General features: G+C 42.4%; 3 protein-coding genes across 4 annotated transcripts in view; 1 reads left to right on the plus strand and 2 right to left on the minus strand.

The window, feature by feature from the left end:
* The window catches only part of kctd17 (potassium channel tetramerization domain containing 17), a 17,914-nt gene extending 3,070 nt beyond the window's left edge, over positions 1–14,844 (minus strand). The window contains exons 1-6 of the mRNA XM_079492448.1: positions 14,448–14,844; positions 4,991–5,099; positions 4,242–4,333; positions 2,515–2,613; positions 724–849; positions 1–114 (exon numbers count right to left, since the gene is read on the minus strand). The exon at positions 1–114 is cut by the window's left edge and continues 22 nt beyond it. Of these exons, the coding sequence (XP_079348574.1) occupies positions 22–114; positions 724–849; positions 2,515–2,613; positions 4,242–4,333; positions 4,991–5,099; positions 14,448–14,807 (879 nt within the window). The 5' untranslated portion in view covers positions 14,808–14,844 and the 3' untranslated portion in view covers positions 1–21. The remainder of the gene's footprint in view (positions 115–723; positions 850–2,514; positions 2,614–4,241; positions 4,334–4,990; positions 5,100–14,447) is intronic.
* cby1 (chibby 1, beta catenin antagonist) overlaps positions 1–25,936 on the plus strand; it is a 36,590-nt gene that overhangs the window by 6,948 nt on the left and 3,706 nt on the right. The window contains exon 2 of the mRNA XM_079492450.1: positions 747–888. The gene's annotated coding sequence lies outside the window, so the exon portion shown is untranslated. The remainder of the gene's footprint in view (positions 1–746; positions 889–25,936) is intronic.
* Positions 15,140–25,801, minus strand: plbd1b (phospholipase B domain containing 1b). Of its 2 annotated transcripts, XM_079491990.1 has the most exons (11): positions 25,489–25,801; positions 24,614–24,836; positions 23,466–23,549; positions 23,186–23,327; positions 22,789–22,935; positions 22,090–22,234; positions 21,179–21,379; positions 19,101–19,241; positions 16,867–17,052; positions 16,271–16,377; positions 15,140–15,406 (listed from the first exon to the last, which is right to left on the minus strand). In XM_079491990.1, the coding sequence occupies exons 1-11, from the start codon at positions 25,589–25,591 to the stop codon at positions 15,230–15,232; spliced, it is 1,656 nt and encodes a 551-aa protein (XP_079348116.1). In that variant the 5' UTR covers positions 25,592–25,801; the 3' UTR covers positions 15,140–15,229. The 2 variants fall into 2 exon arrangements, with proteins under 2 accessions (XP_079348116.1, XP_079348117.1); XM_079491991.1 differs by lacking the exon at positions 23,466–23,549.

The raw sequence follows: 25,936 nt of genomic DNA on the forward strand, positions 1-25,936 counted from the left end.
GAACAATGACACAAGGCTCTCTCATTCTCTCAGCCACTCATTCGGTGTCGCATCGCTCCCTGCCACATCCTCCTGTTCCTCCTTCGCCGATTCCTCCTCTGGCGTCGCCAACGCCTTCCGTTTTTGTATTATGAGGAAAGAAAATATATAAATAACAAAGGAAAAAAAAAAAAAAAAAAACAAACACAAAAAATGAACATAATGTATTGATGATTGTGTGCAGGACAGCTGTAGCGGTACTTGAGAACGTCCTAATCGTCTCTGCGCTACACGGTGGTCTTTATAGATGTATAATACAAATGTCAAAAGGTACTTACAGAACCACAAACGTCTTGAGAACAAAAATGCACTTGTCTTTTCAAAGTTTTTGGATTATCTGTACTGTTTTTTGTATGTTTTTTTATTCTCACAAAGAAATCCCTGACTGGAGGGCAGAGCAGATAGGCCAGGGTATTGTTAATGGGGCTAAATGAGATAACAGATACTGTATAGACAGTGAGACTGTGAAAAAGAGACTGATATGCATTGATAAATATACAGATGGAGATGATTGTAGACAGCACAGTCATTGAGTGAGGTGTGAAATGATGGAAGTGAATGTGCTTGGTGAATTGAGAGGTGTGTTATTTAGTGGAGAGGGTGGGATCAAAGCACACACATATGAATCACACACACGTACGTGTGTGTGCGTGCGTGCATGTGAATGCGTGTGTAGGGTCTAACCTTGGTCTTGTGGCTCTGCTCAGTCCCCAGTCCAGAACCAGATGTGTGTAGCTCCTTGGACACAACGCACAGGAACTCAGCCTGGTCCTCGGTCCCGTAGCTGTATGAAGACCCAATGTTCACCATCTGGAGGAGATCGAATGGGAGAGTGAGAGACAGATAAAGGTACGGACGGAAGAGAGAGAGAGAGAGAGAATGATAGCAAAAGTAAATGTAAAAAGATTGACAAAAAAGAGGAGAAAGGAAGAGAGATGGGTGGAGAAATAAAGCTAGAGATACCAGAAAACACAAGAGACAGGTAAAGAGACTAATTGAATGTGTGAGAGAGAACGAGACGAGGACAGACAATGACAGACATGAGAAAATAGACACAAAGGACATAAAGAGAGAACCGATGGATACCTTTGCTCATGCAGGAAGGATATGCTGTCATTACAACACTGGACTCAAGGAGCACAACGGTCATATAAACAGGTTTTTGGAGGAATTTAAGGAAATCATACATGCACAGCATTCATGCAATCGAGCTGAAATGCAAAAGCAGTGGGACATCGCTGAGAGGGTCTCAATGGGCAGGAAAGGCCCAGGATGTTGGGATGTGAGTCCTGGGGAATCTGGGTTGGAAGCATAGGGGGTCCATTGTTGGCATGCGTGACACTGAAACTGTCAACACGATAAAAGGCTAGAGAGGTCGGGACGGTTTGATACTTTAAGGACCTCTGAAATATCTGTGGGTTTTAAGGGGGAAAAGCAAAGCATATTATATGAACAACAACAGGAAATATTGTAACACCTTTTCTGGGTTCACCCATGAATCTAATTAAGTGCGCCATAAATTAGTTAAATTAATTTGCAAACCTTATACATACTGCTGGTTTTCTGTCCTAACAGGAAGTACATTGCATTCACCTTGTGTCCTTGTATAGAGAGTATGCGCATGCTTAAAGTGAATGGCACATCGAGTGGCAAATCGAGTGGCAAAGCAACAGGCAAAGTGAGTTTAACATTGTTTAATGTTGTTTAATGCAATCAGATATGACTTTTCTGTGTGGATGTATGGGCTGTCAAGGCCAGAAAGTAGTTTTTGCCACTCAGTAGGCGTTCCTGCATAACTTCCTGGTTTGATGATGATGTCACGCGCATACCCTCTATACAAGCTGGCTAAATAGGGACTAGTCCATAGAGTATAAAGAAGGATAGAGACGAACTGGAGCGTTAGCCCCGCCCCCCGCTATTCATTTCAGTGGAAGTTGCTCAGTGGCGTTTTGAAGCACCCGGAAGACTTCCGGATGTATAATTATAACTCAATGGCTCGAGCGAGCGGAAGTTTAGCCTAGCCTAGCCCCGGACCTCAATTTTGAGGTCCGGGCTTACGCACGTGACGTCATGAATGTCCGTCCACTTCCATTAAAGTGCTGCAATTCCACATTTCGCCAGTAGGTAGTGGCATCTTCAATGTTGGATAGCCTTACTGGGGGCTTGGACTAGTCCGATCTTTGACACCAGAGGAACACATTTAGCTACCTGGTTAGGTTGAGAACCAGCAGCACCGGGCGTCCCAGAGGACCAGGTTTGAGAACTACTGCCATAAAGGACCTCTAGGCTCCTTGGTGGGGGGGGGGGGGATTTCTGGACTGTAGACAGTGGGCGGTGAGTTGGGGGATAGAGTCAGATCAGGGGGGTCAAAGGTTGAAGGTGGGGGTTGGGGGTGGGGGCAGAGCAGCAGCAGCGAGTCCAACCCACAGTCCAGAGCAGTCCGGTGCGGGGCTTTCTGCAGGTACGCACGCTGACCTGCTCAAACTTCCAGCCGTCCGACATGGTGGACACCATCTGGGTTAACTCCTCCTCCTGGCACTGCAGCACCCGGTACACATGCTTGGGCGGTACCTGCTGGAGAGGGAGAGAGAACGAGAGAGGCAGGCAGAGTGAGTCAATGAGAAGACTTGAGGCCAAATTGTACTTGTGTACAGTGTCATGTAATGTCATTTTGTCACCATCTAATTTCCATAGGGACATGTACATCCCAGATTTTGTGACTGTGTGTACTTTATGCGCGGCAAGTACACTGACCGCACACGCGCTAGAAAAGAAGAATAAACATATAAACATCCTGAGAACGAGAGGAGTGCCGTCGACAGGTGTGTAGTGGGGGGGGATGCGGGGGAGCGACATCCCCCCACATCTCTCATGCCTGAAATGATCCTTTTGGCAAAGATATGTTTTACGTTTACGTTGAAATCATGTTTATTGGCAGGTTAGTTACATGGAATAGAATCCTTGCTCTAGAGTGTGCTTGAAGCCTGTCCCGATGGGACCCCTCGATCTGCTCCACACACTTCAGTGGAATGGACCATGAGCTAAGGAGTGGCCTTTCCTTCACTGAATCACTGAACTAATCAGCCGGCGTAGGATGGGGCATAAAGATCTGCCTGTAGGATGGGGCTGGTAACTTGGCATAAAGATCTGCCTGCAGAGGACTTGGATATATACAGTATGTGTGAAAAAGAGTCATACTAGTGTGAGGGTGGCATTAGCTGTAAGAGAATGTGTGTGTGTGTGTGTGTGTGTGTGTGTGTGTGTGTGTGTGTGTGTGTGTGTGTGTGTGTGTGTGTGTGTGTGTGTGTGTGTGTGTGTGTGTGTGTGTGTGTGTGCGTGTGCGCGTGCATGTGTGTGCGCGCGCATGTATCAGTATAGGACTTATAAGAATTATGAAAACAGAGAATGGATGCCTTCATTTGAAAAGGAATAAGATGCTACTGTAACAAACCAACAGAGAGTAAAAAATGTACAGCAACAGCTACTGTATCTGCAGCACATGTGAAGAAAACACTTCAGTGCAGAAAACACTTCAGTGCATGTTCTTTATTTTTGAGTGTAGCCTCAAGCCATTGGTAGTAACGGAAAATACAGTACTGTACAGTACGGTATAATGCAAGTGAAGTGGGTGTATGGTGTGAAAGGGCAGAAGGATTATATAAACCAGAGAGCAAACATGCAGATAGAAAACAAGAGATGACAACAACATGATGTGCAGCACAGCCATCTTTAGGAAGGCGAAGAAGGGTGGAACCATTTCATAACAGAGAAAATATCTGAAGGTTTTGCGCATACATTGTAAAAGGGAGAAAGGGGAAACAAATAGTAAAATCATGTGATTAGAACAACTGTATAATGTTAGTGGTGTTGACTCCTAAATTAATGCGGCCTCCACGTTTGCCATTTAACATTGCACTTTTTTGGATAGAAGCCTAGATAGGGCATGCAGCCATGCACGTATTAAACTTTTGCTCTCACATGTCACTGGGCAGTGGGATGTTTGCATTTTGAGTCCAGGCTGTGACAAACCAAGGACCAAGAGATGAACATAACTCAACATTTTAGCAGTTAACCTACCAGTATTTGCTACAACTGAATAACTTGGTTTTGGGTGTTGGATTTGGAACTTTCATATTGATTTTTGCAGTTAGACTTTGTATTGTTTTAGACTGTGTGTCGGTTCGGTTGTCGTCTCGTCTTACCTCTGTGGCCTTACAGTCTCTCTCCATAATCCTATCCTTGATGAGTTTAATCAGCGGAGTGATGTTGTAGAACTCTGCTTCCTCCAACACTCCTGGAAGACCGTACGATACCAAGGTTATTAGGTTTATTTCAATTTTCATTTCAGTTTAGTTGATGTGAAGAATAAACTGCATCACACACCAGGAGCGACATGAACAAATTAATATACAAAAAACTGAAAAAGCGACACGCTTATTTCACATTTCACTTTTATTTTGGTGACGTTGCTTGCGTACAGGTTGGTGATTATATTTGCACTGAAAATCAACTTCAGGCTTTTTCTGCCTTTATTTGATGGACTACACTACAGTAAGCCGACAGGAAATTGGTGTAAAGAGATGGGGAGTGACACGCAGCAAAGGTCGCCGGGATCGGGAATCGAACCCGCGACACGCCGCCAGGCTGGACTAGCAGTACCAGGTGAGCTCATTATGAGCTGATGTCAGCCATTATCCCTTGTAGCGTTTGTACATTGTACATACATCAATATGAATCAGAAATAAGAATCACTACATACAGAAGAAACAAAAAAGAATGCACATAGATGTGTTCCACAATAGTTCCACAATATTTACACAGCATTTTCCAATTTGCATTTCACAACTATATTTGACTATAACTGACCTGAAACACCACCCACCCAGGCTCTATAGGATTACAAAGCAAACTCCCTCTTGTATCTATCATCCCACAGACAAAGAAGACAAACCTTCCTCTGCCAACTCCTTGTTGAAGACCAGTTTTCCATGCCGTAGGTAGTTGAGAATGGGACCAAAGTAGGTGGGGTCTCGGTCAATCACATAGGCCCCTGTCTCATCCTGTTGAGGAAGGAAGGAAAGATCGAATTAATCGTTTATAAAAACAAAATGGTACATAATACCATAAAGTTACATGCTGCGCTGCTTCATCTAGTCTTGTTTTATTTTGTTTAGGCAAAAAGTGAAATGATAGAAAAATACTATTTACAAAATCACATACAGTAAAATCAAATATAAACTTTCAATCAAGAAAACCCTTATATTGTCTCGTAAACAAAATAAAGCAGATTTGACTAGGGATTTGATGAGGGGACCAGTACATTCATTGGATTCTTAAGTAAAGCTGTATTGTCCATTGACACTGTAGAAGTTTTGTGCTGAATGTGGCATTTTTGAACTATGAATTCCAAATTCCAATATGGTTCATCACAGCTTCTTCTTATTAGAAGGATAAACCTTTACCACATACCAAACCACATGTCAAAACATGAACTCAAATAATTGCGTAATTGCGACTATATAATTGTGACATGCCTAAATAGTAAATACATGGATGATATGATGAGTGTATGTTCAAAGAACATTGGTCACATCTGGTGACAGTGGTTCAGTGGACTAAGTGCAGGGTAATAAATATTAGATTGTAGCCAAGAAAGAAATGCATTTGTGCTTCAGGGCAGGAAAATTACATTTCAATCCAGAAAACACTGCGGCTGGTGGCCAAAATGAACCAGCCTCTTTGTCATTATCCAAGCATAACTGGTAGTAGGCTTACTATGCTACTGTATATTTATCTTTGTCTTGTGCCTCTACACTAAATTGTTCAGGTTAAATATACAGAGACCAAAGACAAAAACATACATATTTTCAGTGGAATTTTAAAGTGCTGTTAAAATCAGTGGAATGGATTAAAGAAAGTAATCCAACCACATAGCCAGCCTAATTAGTTTGAGTTGATATCTACACTTTGAGTGAAAGTACATGAATCTAATAGTTTGGCGGATATATAGGCATGTCTTTATGACTCAGACATAACCATAAACAAACCCAATACGCCCTATATAGGCATGTCTTTATGACTCAGACAACCATAAACAAACCCAATACGCCCTATATAGGCATGTCTTTATGACTCAGACAACCATAAACAAACCCAATACGCCCTATATAGGCATGTCTTTATGACTCAGACAACCATAAACAAACCCAATACGCCCTATATAGGCATGTCTTTATGACTCAGACAACCATAAACAAACCCAATACGCCCTATATAGGCATGTCTTTATGACTCAGACAACCATAAACAAACCCAATACGCCCTATATAGGCATGTCTTTATGACTCAGACAACCATAAACAAACCCAATACGCCCTATATAGGCATGTCTTTATGACTCAGACAACCATAAACAAACCCAATATGCCCTATATAGGCATGTCTTTATGACTCAGACAACCATAAAAAACTGATAGGCCTGTTACCCATACTGTACAGGCACTTTATAGCAATGAGTATCAGACTATAGAGCTAACAATTACTTAACAAAATAAAATAACTTAATAATGCACCTAATATTATGCACTTAATATTAACTAATATTGGTTTTAAGCTAGGTCTCTAGAATAGAATAGAATAGAATAGAATAGAATAGAATAGAATAGAATAGAATAGAATGGTAGAATGTTCTGGTCACATGGCTGGGTCTTTTATTGGCTGCAGTCTGACACTGGCCTCCAGCAGCCTCTCCAATAGAGCAGAACTTTCTTTTCTCTGGATGCTTAAATTAGCCAATCAGCAAGGCTCCACGTGTGTGGCTGGTGCATTCATGAACTGCTCTGTGTGCGCGCATCCTTGCATACGTGTGTTTGTGTGCTGAGCTGTAAGCAGGCATTGTGTACGTTACTCTCCAGCTACTCCCCATTTTCCCTGTGCTATCGCCATCTAAACTATTAACATACATGGTATAATCCTCCTTCACGGTCCATTTAGAGCAGGGGTCCCCAACCTCCGGCCACAGACCTTTAGCGGTCCGCGACCCATTCAGTACTGGTCCTTGACTTGACACCTGTCCACACAGAAAGGAGGGGCACTATATAAATGCACCATAAACCCCCAGTCTATCCACTGTCTCAACGAGGTGCTTGATAATAATGTTATTATGAAAAGCGGCATGCAGAATACTACAACAAAATGCAGGCCTTTCAACAGGCATGTTCCAAGTAACCCAGCACATGATTTCCCCTCTTTGCAGTTTGTGTATGTCGCTCATTACATCGTGACAGGTACAATGACCAAATATCACAGCTGAAAAGTGAGATTCAGAATAATTTCCAAGTAGACAAATTAACGGTACGTCGCAATACATTATAGCTGTGCATAATGGTCACATGACTTGTATTGACAGATGTTCTCGTGCTGTAGGACAGCTCTGCTGATGCTACGTCTAAAACAAGAAAGGTGCTTTCCTCTGAGCACACTGCACAGGTCTCTACCCAGGGCCTGCATACTTTGGAAATCAGTCATAGCCAATTGGAATGTAATTTGGAAAATCTACAGGATACAACTTCATCGCATAACTACAGACATAATGTGTACCAATTTGAAAAAATCCCTCCTTGGCCTACTGGGAGTGTGCGTGCATTCGTGCAATGTTTCACACCAATTGTCCAATGGTGCTGGAGAATAGCTGTTCACAGATGGATGCTGGACAGACAATCAGACACGAACAAAAACATAGGCAGGCACAAGTCTTAGTGATTTACAAACACATTTTTGCAGTCCACTGATAGCAAACTGTGCATTCTGTTGCCAGTGCCACAATGATTGTGAACCAGAATCAAGCGAACGTGCTGCTTTATAAATCAGACAAAAAGTATGCATCAGCATATTTCTTGTGTGTACACAATTGTACAGTCATTTTTATGACTGCAGGGTTCTTCACCCCTTCACGTATGTCTGATTGATTATATGTGCCATTGCCACCTCAGACTTTTTGAGTGGTGCAAGTGCAACCATAGGGTGCAGCCACTCCAATGCCCAGCTTTGTCCGTCCCTGTGTCCCTGTGTCCTTATGTATGTATGTTTAGGGTACCATCAGGGGGCGCTGTTGTTTTAATGTGTACACCTAACATTTCATAAATGTAATGCTTGCTAGGCAATCTAAATACAAAATGTATTTAGTAAAGTGTAACATTTTGTAGTTATAAAAGAGACAAATGAGAGCAGTTTGAAAGAACAAAGAAAATAAAAGCATAAAAGCTGTGGGAGTGTGCTTACACAACTGCAACTGGCCTAGTCCCATTTGAACGTTATTGTCTCCACCAGGCCGAAGGCATGGGGAGAGAGTATGTTTTGCACTCCGTCCGTGTGTGTGCATGCGTCTGTCCGTCCGTCCGTGCACAGCTAATCTCCGGCACCGTTGGCCCAGTCGATGCCAAACTGTGCAAACACACTCCCTGGATGCCAACGACGAACGACTGCCCCAAACAATCTGCCAGTTATAGCGCCACCATGAGGCCCGATTTTGGTAAAACACATTTCTGTACATTACTCGAGTGCCACTTCCTCTAGTTTTTAATTATCATATGCATGGTCTGATTCATCAATGAGAAACTTTGTAAGTGCATGCAAAAGTAACAAGTTATGATCAAATATCCCATTATGCAAGTATAGAGACAAAGATAGTTTCTGTACTTGTTCTGTGTTCCGTGTTCTGCTCGCATGTGTGTGATTTTGACATTGACTAAAGGGCTCTGGGAGATGCGGAAAGCTGTTTCCACTTTCTAGGTGTTGTCATGCCGACTGTCGTCTGATCACGTTGAGGTGTCTTCTACTGCAGCTCAATTTGGGTGTGTGTGTGTGTGTGTGTGTGTGTGTGTGTGTGTGTGTGTGTGTGTGTGTGTGTGTGTGTGTGTGTGTGTGTGTGTGTGTGTGTGTGTGTGTCTGTGTGTGTGTGTGTGTGTGTGTGTGTGTGTGTGTGTGTGTGTGTGTGTGTGTGTGTGTGTAAGAGAGAGAGAGAGAGAGAGAGAGAGAGAGAGAGAGAGAGAAGAGAGAGAGAGAGAGAAGAGAGAGAAGAGAGAGAGAGAGAGAGAGAGAGAGAGAGAGAGAGAGAGAGAGAGAGAGAGAGAAGAGAGAGAAGAGAGAGAGAGAGAGAGAAGAGAGAGTGACGTCCCTGTGTAGGCTTCCTGCTGTGTACTGTGCTGGCATAAAGGTTTCCATCAATCAAGACTGAAGCATCCTTCTGCCTCACCCTCCTCTCACTTTTCTGATTATCCGTCTCATCTCTCTGTCCCCTCAGCTTCGCTTGATTCTGAACCAGTGGTTCTCAAACAATGGGTCGAGATCTATGGAGTATGGAGTATGTATGAGCCTTAAGGAGTGGAAAGAAGCACCACATAATTATGTAGATACACTGGCGCATCAGCAGAGCTAACACTACAGAGCTCATACATGCAGATGTGCATATACAATGTGTATCTGCTCGTGTGCTGAGACAGAACATTATGAGTTATCCTTCTCTCACAGAACCCACAGAATCTCTGTCTCACACACAAACACACGCACGCACACACACACACACACACACACACACACACACACACACACACACACACACACACACACACTGCCACGCACACATCACACACGCATGCACAATTCACTCAGTTTAAGTATGCATGAAACCACACCTGCAGTCGATGCAATCCTGTCATTTCAATCGGAACAGGAAGAGAGAGCAGTGAGAAATTGACGTGGACCTGAATGTGGATTATAATAAGAAGTACAGTAAGCCCGCTAAGCCGTAATATTTAATTCATGACATCGTCACTGGCTGTCAGCGACTTATAACTACTCTTCATCAATGACAACTTTCCTGTGGGAGGCATCACGACCGAATCAGAAAAGAATATCACCCACATAATAATCATTAGTACTACACTGTGGCCCCTTGTAAAACGACATATCCGATATTCCAAATAACTGTAACTAGCAGTAGGCAAGACTGGTGATACTCGTATTGTATATGTGCTGCTTGTCACAGAATTTCATAAAGTGGGTGGGAATTAAACAAAATATTGAAACACTTGTATTTTAAGACATCTTTTAATATAATTGATGATTCATGTTAAAGTTTGCTTAAGGTTTGCATTCCATCTGTGATCAATATAGTTTTTGTTAGAATAGTGTTCAGCTCTATACTTATACACAGATCTTGTTCTAACAGTTACAGTTCCTTACACCTCCGGTAACTGCTTCATAATATTAGATACTTAACTAGCTCCAATAGGGAGATAGAGCAAGTTTGGGCCTGTGGTGGAATCTACAGTACAATCTAAAGTTGTGAAACAGGGAAAGGGGAGGAACGTCATATGGGGGGGGGGGGGGTAGATAACCTTCGTGAATCTGGATGATAGAAGGAATTTGTATTGCAAAAGGAATCAGTTTATTCATCCAGAAGAGTAAATATGAACACAGTATTTGTCATGGTGACATATCAAGCAGTTAACCACAAGAATCATTGCATCCCTATTCTGGACATGATAATAGGTGAACATTCTGTGAAAAGGTCTGCTATTTGTGATTTGGTGTAGACTGTAAAGGGAAAAAGTAGGGCACCGGTCAACAAAGTAGTTAAGACAAGTGGTTCATGTAAATACATACAAGCATATAGTGGTTTGGTTTGCCCCACATTATGACATAAGAGCAAAATGTCTTCTATGTGAATATAGTCAATGAGCGTCATGGCCTATTGTCCATATTGTCCAGAGGACCACTCTGCATTAACAGTGCAACTGATTATGAAAATAATGGTTCTGCAATGTAGATCAATGACATACTAAATCACATCTCAGTCTCACTCAGGCGGCCCTACACACAAAGGTTTTCATCATGTCTTTGTTTAAAATCATGCAAGCCTACCATACTTGTACACTAACAACACCTCTCTACACATAAAATAATACTAAAGAAAGACCGACTGAAACAAACAAAGTCCACTTCATCTGAATCATCCCCATGGTGTTTGATACCAGTCAAAGATATCACAATCCTCAACTAATGTGATTATGCATTTATCGTCTTGGAGGTCGTGCGTGCGTGCGTGTGTGCGTGCGTGCATGTTTGCCGGTTTTTGGGGGTGGGCTGGAGCTGAGGTACCAGACATAACGTAGTAATCCTATTAACAGTTGTACTCAGCCAGACCAGACCATGTGTGTTCAAAACAGAGTAGACCACCAATATCCTCCTTGACAGAGCCATGCTGACGCCAGTGGATAACAAAATAACTCCTGTGGTGATAAAACAAATCGTCCTGTCTCTTGAGTAAGAACACACGTCACACACACACAGTCACACACTTCTTGTTCTCTAGGTAATTTAGCGACAAGTCCTGTGTGTACTAAACAAGTCCACAGGAGCTAACAAAGCCTGTCTTCACCCAAGCAACAAAGACATTACATTGAAGATAAAAATGGACTTTTAAGGATACTGAATCCAACTAGATACAATTATTATTATTATTATTTTTTTACAAATACTGTGGTCTTATTGATAATAATATGATGATATTTTGGGGATGACTATCACTCAGTTTACTGTAATGCTGTCTTTAATTACAGGAAAAGATCACGTTTAAGCCATACCACATTATGACAACCAAAATCTCAGACGATGCCAAGCCTATATCACACAAACACCAGTTCTACTTACAAAGTCTTACTCATCTGCTGCATGATTTCTGAACATACTTTACAGTACCCTAATCCTATCTGCAGCACTGTATCGCTATATGTGCTTGTACAAGAAGCTCATGCTGCAGGATCAGCAGTCCATTCAGCACTTTGTCTCCCTCAGGGACCAAGTCACTCTGTTTCTTTTCTGATTGTTCAGTGTTGCCTGTTGGATAGCATGCCCCTTGCTCATCTTATCAACTATCACATCAACACAGTCACGATCCATCGAGGACAGGACGATGCAGGCCCTGCATGTCCATTCTGCTCCTGTTCTACTCACAAACCCGCAGTAGAGGGTTGGCCATACTTGGGTATTGAAATTAGGTACCAAATAGTAACAGAATTAAAATTGCTGGGGACCGCGGGTAATCGAATCAGAATCGATAAAACCCTAATCATTTAAGGCTCCATCCAGTATTCTCCTACAAATGAAGCACATAACAAGCTTTATCTGCTACTGTCTTCCATTGTGTTGTCACGGAATAATGAGAGGTTATCATTTATTACATTTCATGTTTGAAGTTGACAATTAAATTAGTTTACTTTTGAATTGTGTTTGGTTGATTTAAACACCAGTATTTGCAGGACAAAAGATTTCAACATTGGCTCTATATATCTCAGGTACAGTAATAGTATTAGTAAATACTATTTACTTAAATTAACGCTTAAAATAATGAGGATATTTTTGTTTGTTAACTGGAATTGATAAAAGACATGTGACTGAAAAGGGTCACAGGTTCAATTCCCCACAACAGCTGAGATGTCCATACAAAAATGTCCATGGGCATCAAGACACACACAAACCACCCACCCTGTGTTCACTCATTGTCCATATTCACATGTCAGCCACTTTTCTCTTACATCACACTTTACTTGGGTCACACAGACATGTTGGTGTCATGTCACCCACCCCAGAGTAGGCTACAATTTAAGAGCAAAATAGCCACCCTGTGAATACTTAATATTGTTATTTATGAGTATCTCTAGCTAAAGTATCAGCTAAAATGTTATACAGAAGGGGGGGACTTTTTTTTTAAATTATTTCCACACAACTCTAAGGTATAGTTCAAAGTTGAAAAAGAGTGGTATTCCCCTTTAAGGAAAAGGAACACTGGATTAATAGTGATAGCTGGACAGTGGACAATGCAGTAGCAAAAGAAACTAGTTTGTGAGAGAGAAAACAACAAATGCACGATGGGCTGTGAGTGAGAATCAGTAGCTGACAGTGGGGGGTGTGGGGCAGAAAAGGACAGAGAATGATGGCACTGGCACATAATTAAAGGTCAGGGAAATACACTGTATTAATATTAAATGAGTATCGTGATATCTAGAATATCATCTGGGATTTGGGATATTGTAATATTATGATATATGGCAAGGGTTTTAAAGGCTGAATGTTCTAGCTGTCCTATTATTGTATTTCCCTTCATCCACGTAGTAGTAATTACATAGATATTACTGATTTGATCACAAATCGTATTTATTGTGTCGATATTTTGTGAAAGCACCAATAGTCATCCCCACAATACATTATAGTCACATAGATGCAAAAAACAAATCACACCTGTGTGAACTGAGCAGTACAACTGTACATACTGTACTTTAGTACTCGTACTGTACTACTCATACTGTACAGTACTGTACTGTTTGTACTGTACCGTACTGCACTACTCGTACTGTAGGCTACTGTACTGTACTGTACTGTACTGTACTGTACTGTACTGTACTGTACTGTACTGTACTGTACTGTACTGTACTGTGTCTGTACCAATGGTCAAAATGGCGCATTTTAATCCTTGCTTATTGTATGCATTAGCTTTATTAAAGGCGTTTTACTTTTTCTACAAGAGTTCCTTGGTCTCTTCTTTTTTTGCATCTACAGTAACAGTATACTGTCACCCAGTTGTACCAAACAGCACCTTGCTGGAGATCTCTACTCTGGCCAAACAGATGTGCTCCTTCTTCTCTTTCTTTCTACATACTGTATAGTGATGTTGTAGTAGGCCTTTATTATTGCCCACTTGCCCAGCCCTGCCTACAGCTAGGGTATAGACTTATCTGGGAGTTAGGTAAAGAGAGAGCACAACATGTAAAATAAATGAGGATGGAGGTATAGAGAATTAAGACGGACAGGGCCATGTATGTTTCTTCATGTCTGTGTGTCAGTGTCCTTATCCTATAATATTTTGTTTAACCGCATGGATCACCTGAGTGTAGTGTAAAGGACAGCTATATGTGTGTGTATCAGTCTATGCAGACTAGAGTCGAAGCTTTCGCTGTTGAAGGTCACAGGGAATATTATTTTCAACGTGCTCAAATAGGTACACCAAAGGAATGTCAGTTTAACAACTCTTTCTTGCAACCACTGGCACTTAATTATCATGAGAGGACGCATAATAGAAAATTACATTATCCTCATGTCTACTTAATGCAGCCATATGCTGCTGCATGTGTACACATGCATCTGGCTCTGTGATGAAAATAACTCTCCCTCTTCCCATAAACTTGCATTAACAGGCAGCACGTACGTGCCCATACAGCTGACTGACTGAATTCATTCGTACCATATCACTATAGTGATGATTATAGAATACATCTCACAAACTGTAAACACATTTCATTGTGGCTCCAAGTTCGGGGCTCAAGTTACATCCGATCGCGACCACGACTTACCGTGTCTGAATGCAAGTCCTGTTGCTGACAAAGCCTGTAAAGAAATGAAGTTTGTTCTTTGAGCAAGGTTTGCCGCGTCGTGAGGAACACCGTGCCGCCGACATTCAACCGGACCCATTTGCCGTTATTTCCCCCGGCGGGGTGGATGCCGTTGCCGACGCAGTGCGTCGCCGTCCGGCTCGACTCCGCGGGGGTCGCACTACTGGTGGCCGTCGTCGTGCTGTCACTGCCCCCCTCGCTGTCTTTGTTGTTGTTATTGTTGTTGTTGTTGTTATTGTAGCGACCGGCGTGGTGAGTCGACACAGCAGTGTCTGCATCCGATAACGCCTGTGGCGGTATCCGTTTGTCTTCTGTTGCCATCGGGGGAACAGCGGTGGACAGTGGACACTCAAGTTGAGGACGGTGAGGCAGAGTGTGTGTATCCGTTGATGTGCTTCCTCTCCGGTCAACGACCGAGGAGGATGCTCCGCCTCATCCCTCATCAGGCCCCCTCCCTCCCTCCCAACACATGCGACAAGAAAAACTGGGTTTTGTAGTTTTCATATAGCAATATAGTATAAAGTATATAGTAGTCATATAGCAATGATTCTCAAACTTTTCCAAGTCACACACAATAGATTTTTTTAATAGCACATCTATAAACAAAGAAAATTGTATTGATATCTCAAGCACAGATGGGGGGGTCAAAGATGCTTGAACAGATAGTTGCAGTAGGGACATGGTTAGAATTGCTCATTTAAATGTGTGGACCTGATCTATACCTTCTTTGTCTTTCTCTGATGTTAAGGCTCAAATATGGAGGGCCTCATAGTGACAAAGGTGAAGTCATATGTGTTTGGAAGACCCTGGTGCGATGTGTTGTTGAAGCGTTGCCACGAGAATGGACGCAATCCGCCTTGTGTGGTTGGTCCATTTATGGCCTCAGCAACAAACTGACGAGCCATTTGGTAGTCTGTTACCTGTAATGAAGTGTGTGTGTGTGTGTGTGTGTGTGTGTGTGTGTGTGTGTGTGTGTGTGTGTGTGTGTGTGTGTGTGTGTGTGTGTGTGTGTGTGTGTGTGTGTGTGTGTGTGTGTGTGTGTGTGTGTGTGTGTGTGTGTGTGTGTGTGTGTGTGTGTGTGTGCGCGGGAGGGGGAGAGGGAGAGAGAGTCATTCAGTTGGGGTCAAATAACAGATTTATACTGTTGACTGACAAGCAGATACTTGGGATCCAGTTATGGGCTGGTATACTTCTGTAATTCAAGACCTGGCTTTCATCCATAATAACTGCACCTATGACCCCTGGAGATCTAAAGAAATACAAGAGCTCTTGAAATATTAATGAAATGAGCGTCTTGCCTGTCACAGACATGCGCAGAGCAAGTTCAGTCAGGAAACTCAGTGCAGTTGCCAGCGGCTGTTCATTGGGCTGTTCATAAATTCTGATTCTGAATTTATGAACTCCCTGAATTCCCCCGAATTCCCTGATCAGCATCACGTTCTCATTCACATGATTCACTTGATCCAATCACACACTCATTCCATCTTCATACCGGCTATTTAAACTGGAAGTTTGCACTGCTCATCCTGCTTGCTTGCTGCTGCTCACTGAACTGCTTCGCTGCTGTCTGCTTAAACTTTTGCTGCTCACCCTCCTCCACCCCAGCTTCCACCTGTCATTTTGGTTCTAACGTCTAACGTCTGTGTATGGTCTGTACACTGTAAGTATCTTATTAAACTTCACTTCATTCACTTAATGAAGTGATGTCTGTTGATGTTGAACTATGAACTAAATATGTATGCAAAAACTAACGAGTGAGAATACAATACATAGTGACCTCTGACCTTTGTGTCATAGCAACCTCCGGGGCGTGGTCTCCTTGGTCTCAGGTCGTTACGGCAACAGATGGTTTTGCACGGATGGCCTTTGGCATATGGTTCTCTCCTGTAGTCTGAAATGAAGCCGGTCAAAGATTGAGTTACTTTTTTTTCGATAAACCTCCTTTGAAATGGCAACAATTTATCTAATCTATGCTGTTATAAATTAGTGGTTACCAAACTTTTTAGCTCAAGGCCCAAAAGAGACTCAAACTATTTTCACACTAGTGAAAATATCCGATCTACAAGCTCACAATGAGTCGCACAGTGAGTTGCACAGCGACACGTTATGAGGTTAGATCTGCTATTTCGCAATTGTTTTAGTTTATAATTTAGTTTTAACCCATTTAGGGAACCTCTATGCGTAACTATCTGGGAACCCCTTTTGGGGTTCTTGTTGCTATGTACACTACATACTTTTTCAGAAAACACTTTTTTTCCCGACAGCTTTTCTTAAATTTAGAATAGATTAGAATAGATAGAATAGATGTATTAAGTTTGATTAACAGTTGCAGTCCAACCAAGCTCCAAGTGTGCAAGGCGGCTCTGAGCAGCAAACCTACTGTTGTATCTCATGATGTGTTTGAGAGAGGCCATGTCCGTCACCCTGGCCTGGTCCCTGCGAAGGATCTTGGCTCGGGGGCAGAGGTCATAGGAGAAGTCCTCGCCGTGTCTCTTCCACATCACACTGTAGCCACTCAAGTTGTATATGTCTGTGTGAAATGGCACGTTGTAGGATGGCCAGTAGCCTGTCAGAATGGGACACAATGATCGTCCATTAATGGTCCCACACTGAAAGTGTACGAATGTATCCAAATGGACCAGTTACATTTCAACATGTGTACAACTCAGAGTAACACTAGGCATTTTGCTGTGCCGTCCCAGCTTCACCTTATGCTTTTTTTTTGTTTTTGTAAATCACCTATTCTTGAGAATTGGGCCAAAACCTATGCTTTTTTTTTTGCAGAGAAAAGATATTTTCATAGTGTTGACTATACTATGGTATTATTAAACCATGTAATGAGCCAACCTCCCACTGTTTCTTTTATTGATTACATGATTTAGATTTAGATTATCCAGTATGGCATATCTGACAGAGTTGACATCTTAATTAACATCTTAGAGTTGACAAAATGTTAACTTAGAAATGTGTGTGTGTGTGTGTGTGTGTGTGTGTGTGTGTGTGTGTGTGTGTGTGTGTGTGTGTGTGTGTGTGTGTGTGTGTGTGTGTGTGTGTGTGTGTGTGTGTGTGTGTGTGTGTGTGTGTGTGTGTGTGTGTGTGTGTGTGTGTGCGTGCGTGCGTGCGTGCACATTGCACACACTCCTCGGATTTCCAATTCCCCAAATATTGCGATAGTTAGGGGAAAAAACGATTGAAGTTGTGGAAAAACAAGAGTCTAAATACACTGCTAGTGTCTCCTAAACAGCTCCTTAATCCAACTGGACCAAAGCATAAGGGTCCTGTGTAATGACTGACATGAGAGACAGAAATAACCGTAAAGCCTATTTGGTTGTTTATCTTTCTGAGTGCTGTGGTCTCATATCTCGATGAGCATCATCACAGATACCAGATAATATCCATGGCCCAGGCTTGTTGCCTGGCGACAAATGTCGATACAGTGTGTCGTCTGTAAGTTATGAAAATGTCAAGCCTGCACACTCAAGAAGAATCTGAAGACGATAGATTTGATCAAAGGTCAAATGATTTACCCTTTCACATTTGAGGGAGCAAGTTAGCACCCTGCCACTGATGCTACATTTAACAACCGGAATATTGAGACACAAATGGGTTAAAGTTTGAATTATTCTTTTTTGTTTATGTTGCAGAGAACGATATTATTTTGACTTTATATGTATATTGTTTGATGCTTGATTGATGATTGATGAAGCTGTGGGTGTGTCGGGAACATGCCAACATTGGTTTAGTCTAGTGTGAAGGTTCTGTGTAGAGTACTCTAATTATCATTAATTATATTATTATGTGGATAATTTGTAGATTAATATGTGACACTTTAAAATGTGTATTATGAATTGTGATGTCTCTGGACATTGAGAATTAACTGGTTAAATTGTGGAATCAATTCAGGGTTGGTTTGGTCCAGTGGGAGGAGCAGAGCAGACCAGGAGCCCACCTGGCCAGTGTGGTGTAAATACCATACTATATTTTTATGCTGTTTGTTTGAGCACCCATTAACTGTGGACACTCTGAAAAAGGTGAATAAAAACAGTTTGTGCATCAAAGGACTCTCTTGCTTTTAAGTATTTTTGAGTGGTGTAAACCACTCCTACGACTGGCTTTGTTAGTTTACGTGTCTGTCTGTCTGTCTGTTCGTAAAAAATGAGCATGGTTGATACGGTCACCCAGTTCACCCGGGTGTGATTTCATTACGTTAGACATTACGTCAGATCAGAGCTGATCAGGCTATATAAGACCTTACACCACTCAGTTCACACGGGTGTGATTTTTCTGCTACTTTTGACTTTTTTGAGTATATTTTTGAGGCTATATATACAGGTTTGTTTTTAGTTCAATGTCTGTTTTAAAAACGCCATTGACAATGAAGGGAACATTTACGTCATATTGTCCCTCATTACGTCACATTCTCTTTATTGTTAATGGCATGTAATGTTTGTGTTTGCACCGTTTGTTTTACATCACCTAATCAACATGAGTTAGACTTTAATATATTAGCGCCCCTCACTTCACACAGGTGTGATTTTTAGTATTGAACCAAGTGCCTTTTTGCGCATACTATACCTTCATTCACTCTAGGACAGAGTGTGACAGTGTCCTTACCTCTGCGTAGGGTCTGTGTCTGATCCGAGTGCAGAACCTTCCCAGGGATCTGTTCCACCACCGTCAGCGCTCCGTCCCTGATGCTCTGACCCAAAGACACCCTGCTGAGGTCCACCACCATGTACTGGCTGTTATAGGTGCCTGGAATAATGTTAGAACTCACCATTAACATAATGCTGTTTCAGTCAGACAACTTTATAGCCTGGCTCCAGCCCTGAATCGCTACCATTAAAAAAATATGAAGTGAAATGAAAATTCAGACTGAGTGTCAGGCTAACAATTTAACCACAAATATTTCATAGGTAAGATTCTTCTCACTCCCTGCTTTAGTGAAACACAGAAGGCCAACACAAGTGAAACCGAGCCGTGGATGTTGGGGTGGATTTATATACGTATATATGGATGACCCTTGTTGGAATGAGACCCTGGCTGTAGCACAGAATCAAACCCCTAACACTGGCAGTGTTGGCACTATGCACCTATTGATCTGGCAGGGGGTGCAGTGTTAACATGTCTGGGGCGAGTAGCAGAACAAAGAGGTAGGAGTGCACACCAATAGTGGGGAGGTGCTGACCACAGTGGACAAAACTTGAAAAAAGGAAGGAGAGGTCGCACAGCTCGTAGTCACGATGCAAAAACATGTCCGGGTAGAGCACTTGCCAACCACAATGTTCTAAGCTTGATCCGGGGCAACGGCAACTCAGCTTATAACATGTGGCTTCCAGGCTTTGGTAACTAAGGTATCCATCATCCAAGTAATCCATCTCCGAGGGGTCTAGCCGCACAATGAAAAGGGGATAGACACCCTTGTTCTAGGCTGATAGTGACAAGTGACAACATGCCACTACTACAGTATATCAAAGATTTGAACTGGACTGGCTCAGCCTAAGCAGGCAATAGCTAAAAGTTCTTAAATCTCTTTGGGCCACCACAGAAAGCATACAATAAAACCTTGAAAGGAAATAAATGTTAAGTCTGAGTGGGAATGTTTTACACTGCCAGCCGTAGCTGATGACTTGAATGAAGATAAAATACCAGGGATAGGACCGTTATATCACAAACAGTGAGGTGCATGCTTGTACTTTCATGAAACCTTGATGGAATGGTTTTGCAGTTCAAGGGTCCATGCGTATGAAGTACTTATGATAAGACTGACATCACAGATGAAGCCTTTGTATCTTTATTCTAGGTTGATGTGTGTTCTATAAGTGTTATGTTATGTTCCACCCATCCATAACACTATATGACGCACAAGGTTAGAACACCCATTTACATACTCAAGCGTTGCATAATACAAACCAACTCTGATGTTCAAATTTCTTCTTTCTTTCTTTCTTTACATTTTGCAACTGTGAGTGTTACGGTTGCAATTGCATCTCTCTGGCAGCACTCAGGAGAGGATTGTAGAATTAAGTTGTGGAACAATTTGTTCATTAAGATTTCCTTGCTTTGCACACGGTGCAGCATAGTGTGTTGAATAAACGGTCTTGTCAGCACTGCAGCACACCACAGGTTTCATAGCTAGAAGAACCAGTGTGTCAAGAGTAGACACTGATCCCATACCTGTTCCGTTCTCTTTTGCTCTAGATGAGAATGCTTGAAATATAAATTGTATGTACACATTTCACAACTGGCTTCAAATTTTGTGTTGAGAGTAAAAAGATTGTTTTGCCAACATATAACAGCACAGAGAGTCCATGGAGACAGCCAGAAGCCAGATTTGAGTCTTGACGACACGTGTGTGTGTGTGTGTGTGTGTGTGTGTGTGTGTGTGTGTGTGTGTGTGTGTGTGTGTGTGTGTGTGTGTGTGTGTGTGTGTGTGTGTGTGTGTGTGTGTGTGTGTGTGTGTGTGTGTGTGTGTGTGTGTGTGCGGGCACGTGCATGCGTGTATTATATTTTGTATTTCTGTTTCACTCTATGGTATGGTCTTGACCTGCTCGTGTCATGAGATTTGGTACAACATAATTACAATTGATTATTGAATATGGTACAACATTAGCCTGGAGACCAGACAACATCACAACTAGACCTGGGATTGATCGCCAACTGTCTGAGCTGGCGGAGCAAGGCCGCCTCACCCGAGTTGTGCTTAGAGAAGATGTGTGCCCACTCCTCTCCGCTGCATGCCAAGCTGTTGGCCAGGCGGACCCTCTGCCAGGCCAGAAGGCTGTCAGGACTGAGCTGCGTGAACAGGGAGGTGTTAAAGACGCTGTTGGTGGTCTGAGTCATCAGCAGACCACTCCCCAGCAGGTAGAAGTCATCCAGAGACGTCAGGAGGCCTGGGAGAGGGGTAGCGGTGGTGTTGAAGGAAAAGGGCCATGGGCATGCCGTGTGAGAGGGAGGGTGAACGAAGTGAGACATTTTTAGAGAGCAGGAAAAAAGGAAGACAGAAACAGGAGGATGTGAAGAGAATAAGAGGAACATGTATTTTTATGGCACAATGTGGCACAAAAATATACAGCATTATAACTTTGAAATAAAATATATTATACCTAATGACAAGGTAATAACATGTAAAGTAATAGTTTTTGTATGTTTTTTCCTTGTTCATACATTAAGCCAGTCCATGGGAGATCAGGGTGTATGGTCATCCACCTCTACTGGCACACTATAATCTTTTTGTCCCTGTCATTTTAATATAGCTGCTGTAGTGATAACACTGTCCGACCACGTCTCTAAAAATAGCATCTTAAAACCCCTTGTGTTCTAATGAGAATGCAGCCCAGCGGTCCCTGTAAGATTATTTTTTTATGGCTAGGGAACACTTGAAAAAATTACTCAACCTCCAATGACTTGGTCATATAAAAAAGAACAGCACTGAATTAAAATAAATTGTCCAACAGGAATTGTGCTGCTTGTTGTACTTGGTTGTCTAAACACGAGCTGGAACGTACAGTACCTTCATACCTTGTTTTGTCTAACTCCACCACAGACAACACTAATCACAGTGCCATCACCTGCTCACATGTGGATTGTGGACATACTATACCAGGATAACTGCTGAAGGACATCCTGCCAGTTGCTGTGTGTGTGTCTGACAGCCTCAAGTCCCAGTGCTTGTAGATACGCATACTGGCGGCATAGGTGTACCAGCTGGAGTGGGCGAATAGCAGGTTCTCAAAGCCAGGCAGCACCTGTGTGTGTGTGTGTGTGTGTGTGTGTGTGTGTGTGTGTGTGTGTGTGTGTGTGTGTGTGTGTGTGTGTGTGTGTGTGTGTGTGTGTGTGTGTGTGTGTGTGTGTGTGTGTGTGTGTGTGTGTGTGTGTGTGTGTGTGTGTGTGTGTGTGTGTGTGTGTGTGTGTAAAACATAAAAGTTAGTTGTCATGTAAAGTCTTGCATGCATGGCTTGTATTCCCATACTGGCAAAAGATAACTGACGTTCAGGGGTCATTATTCCATAAGCACAGATAATTTGCTGAAAAAGCTTAAAGTATTATGGTACAATAATTGCTCTTGTTTTCATATTTTTGTTTGCATGTCAATAAATAGATACATCATTTTGAAATGAGCATTCCCTCTTCACAGTCCTCAACGCCTATTGCACTTTGAATAAAAAGTGATTTTATCCCCTCAACGATTCCACTAAGCTGGGCTCGTTAGTATTGCAATACCCTTAGCCCTGAATAACAAAAGCAATTAAAGTCTACACAGAGAGCTCACTCTTGAGCCAAATTAGCTTGTGAGTGTAACCTTTATAAGTGCAGTGCAGTGGCCCATGCCAGACATCCTGAAAGAGGCTGTTCCCGTGGAGGAGTTGGAGCGTGGTGTCAGGGCTGGGATGAGGTCCAACAGGTCCCCAATCCCATTCAGAAGCTGGACTGCAAACACTGACAGAGGCTAAGAGGGGTACGATATGAATTAAAGTAAACTGTGACGGCTGTCTTTTTCCTTCAAATGAATAGACAAATAATGCACGCGCACACACACACACACACACACACACACACACACACACACACACACACACACACACACACACACACACACACACACACACACACACACACACACACACACACACACACACACACACACACACACACACACACACACACACACACACACACACACACACACACACACACACCTCTTTGTATTTCCCCTTGGCCCAGTGTGCAGCCCCAGCCTGAAGCCCATCCAGTTGAGCCAGGATCAGTCCCAGATGACGCCACAAGGGGTCACTGTTTCTCTTCAGTTTTACTTGCTCTCTGGCCCAGTAGTCCTGTTTGCTGTGGTTGACACAGGCACAGGGGCTAAGCCTAAGTGGCATTCACAATTGCACATGTCACATTTGATTTTGTATATCTAATATAGACTATAACAGACAGTGATAAACAGAGAGGGAGAAGGTGAGTGCATGATATTACCTCATGAATCTTTTCAGAGGATTCAGTATCTTCTCATCTTTTATCAGCTGAGGGTACATATTGAAGTAGTGACTGAACATCTGTCTAAACAGATATGATCAAAATAAGATGAGAATATGGTAAGAATGTATTGATCCACAATAGGTATTTTTTACGTAATCTTAATAAAAAAGCATCAAATTGTGTTGAAAACAAATTGTCATAGCTGAAATATGGAACTTATTTTAATGAATAAAAGGAAATGTAACTGGTAAAGTATGTTAATCACCCGTCAATTATCTACAGAGGTTGGAGGTGGTCTCTCTCATAGACATAGAAAGGTAGACAGACGCCTCCTTTGGCTATGGGGCGTCTGTTTCTCAAGTGAGGGCAAGCTTCCGTGTTGGTGCCATAGAGTAAAGTAACAAAAGGAAGGGGCGTGAGTCACGTGACTGGCCGCCGGGGATGCGCCATGATGCTCATGTCCGGCGCACTTCCGCCAATCCGCCCTCACGTGGATACAGGTCGCTCCAATGAATTGCAGAGACAAATGAGGCATCTAGGATTAACTTTCTATGGTTTCTCTCCCCTGCACTCTTCCATTTCCTTGGTGTGAGGGAGGACAACTAGGCCTAATGGTTGACAAATACCTCCCTCTCCGCCTGACTTCCCTCCTGTGAGCACATAGATGCCTGACAAAGCGAGATGCACCACTTTGGATTCAAACCCACAATCTGTTTGTGGTGCAGTTTGAGTAAGTAAGTAAGTAGTAAGTGCTTGAAAGTTGGTCTCTCACAGGAGAATCGTGTTCAAATCCCAGATAGGATAGCTTTTTCATACTTTTCTTTTTAAGTGTCATAGACCTAAGTTTCTATATGAAGGTAAATCTGTGAATCCCCATATGGAGTAGGCCCTCCCTGATGTTATCAATATGACGTCATAGCACTGACATCACAGACTGGTCTGGACTCCATAGTTGGGCATGCCAGACACACAACACTCCACATTACACATTATGGGAATAAAAGGGACACCGACACACAGAACAGACAGATGTGTACAACAGGTACTCCAGATATTGCATAAGCTGAGGTGACCGGAATATATGGATAGGCCTATTTATTTTTCAGCTATTTTGAAGTTGAACACGCAAGGCTTGGAACACTCACTCTGCAGTGAGGTATCCCTCCAGGTAGCCAGCCAGGAGGTAGGTGGTTTCATCGTCCTGTGGACTCTCCCCAAAGCCTGCTCGCACCTCCAGGACCCCCCATCCAGATAGAAGCAGGGTATCATTGAAGAATCCATAAGCCCCTCCCCCTCTCTCCATCACCCCCTCTTTCAGAATGACAATCTTCTGGGCAGAATCCCAGGACACTGTGGCCTCTTGGTAATCTAGACATAAGAGGCGGATCAAGGGGCTTGGATTGGATGACACACATTATGTAAGAAAACATCATGACCAGTTCATAATCAGACACACACTGCAAATTTGCCAGATATTCTTTGGCACACAGACAAGCAAATATTAAGCATTAAACATCTATTAATCCAACCAACACATCAAAAGTATAGGCTACATTTACTGAAATGGAACATTGCAAAACAGATTCAGAGTCAGACAGCATACTAGATAGGAGAAACTTGTGGGGGGGGGGATAGCAAGCAATCCATTTATATCGTTACATAACTAGTGATATGGTGATCATAATAAAATTGGTTATTGTTAAGCCCCATATAACAAGGAGGATTTTAATTCCAACATTTGCTTCTTTCACAATTAGAATGTATAATTTACCAATGGACCATTCTTGTGGTCATATACAAACTAAACTAAAAAATCAATATTGAATAAAGATAGGGATTGTTTGATAGGCTACTATATTTTTATTTTCCTATGCGTTTGTTCTTGATCCCTGACCTGATTCTGGCACATTCTTTAAACGTACATTTCCACCCAAATTAAACAACTTTTTCGAAATGCATGCATATTTATAGAGATTACGCGACTAGTAGGAATAGACTGATATGATAATAGCCTACTCACGGTAAATTTGAGCTGATGCAACCAAAGCGCTCAAAATTATGCAAAGTTTGTTGTGCTGCTCCATGGTATAATTTAAATAATGTAAAATAGACATGACATGCATGCGTTTCTGATGTAACTGGAAGCTCTTCAGTCGTCCCACGAACGAGACAAAAATTATTAGCTTTTAGCTACTTTTCGGTAGTCGACTAGTCCGTGCCATTGTTGGCATGCTTGCGTTCTTTACGATAAACACATAACGCTATCAGAATTTACGCCATGTAATTAATTGGAAGCAAAAACATTCCACCCCAGATGGGACTCGAACCCACAATCCCTGGCTTAGGAGGCCAGTGCCTTATCCATTAGGCCACTGGGGCTTGATGTCTGTTAGGGAGGAGCCTATCCTTTTTATCAATGAAAGTTTTAAGTTGTTTGGGGAAACTTATTTGACTTTTTTCGGTGGTAT

Source organism: Electrona antarctica (assembly GCF_951216825.1).
Source record: "Electrona antarctica genome assembly, chromosome: 22".
In the NCBI taxonomy this organism is placed as follows: Eukaryota; Metazoa; Chordata; class Actinopteri; order Myctophiformes; family Myctophidae; genus Electrona; species Electrona antarctica.

What these genes read in the sequence shown, in the direction of transcription:
- plbd1b (XM_079491990.1), bottom strand. Translation starts at nt 25,591, where the DNA reads ATGCATGTCATGTCTATTTTACATTATTTAAATTATACCATGGAGCAG. An exon ending in CCTCTGAAAAGATTCATGAG is followed by an intron (nt 23,328 to 23,465) that starts GTAATATCATGC and finishes TGTCAACCACAG; the next exon opens with CAAACAGGACTACTGGGCCA. An exon ending in CCAAGGGGAAATACAAAGAG is followed by an intron (nt 22,936 to 23,185) that starts GTGTGTGTGTGT and finishes TACCCCTCTTAG; the next exon opens with CCTCTGTCAGTGTTTGCAGT.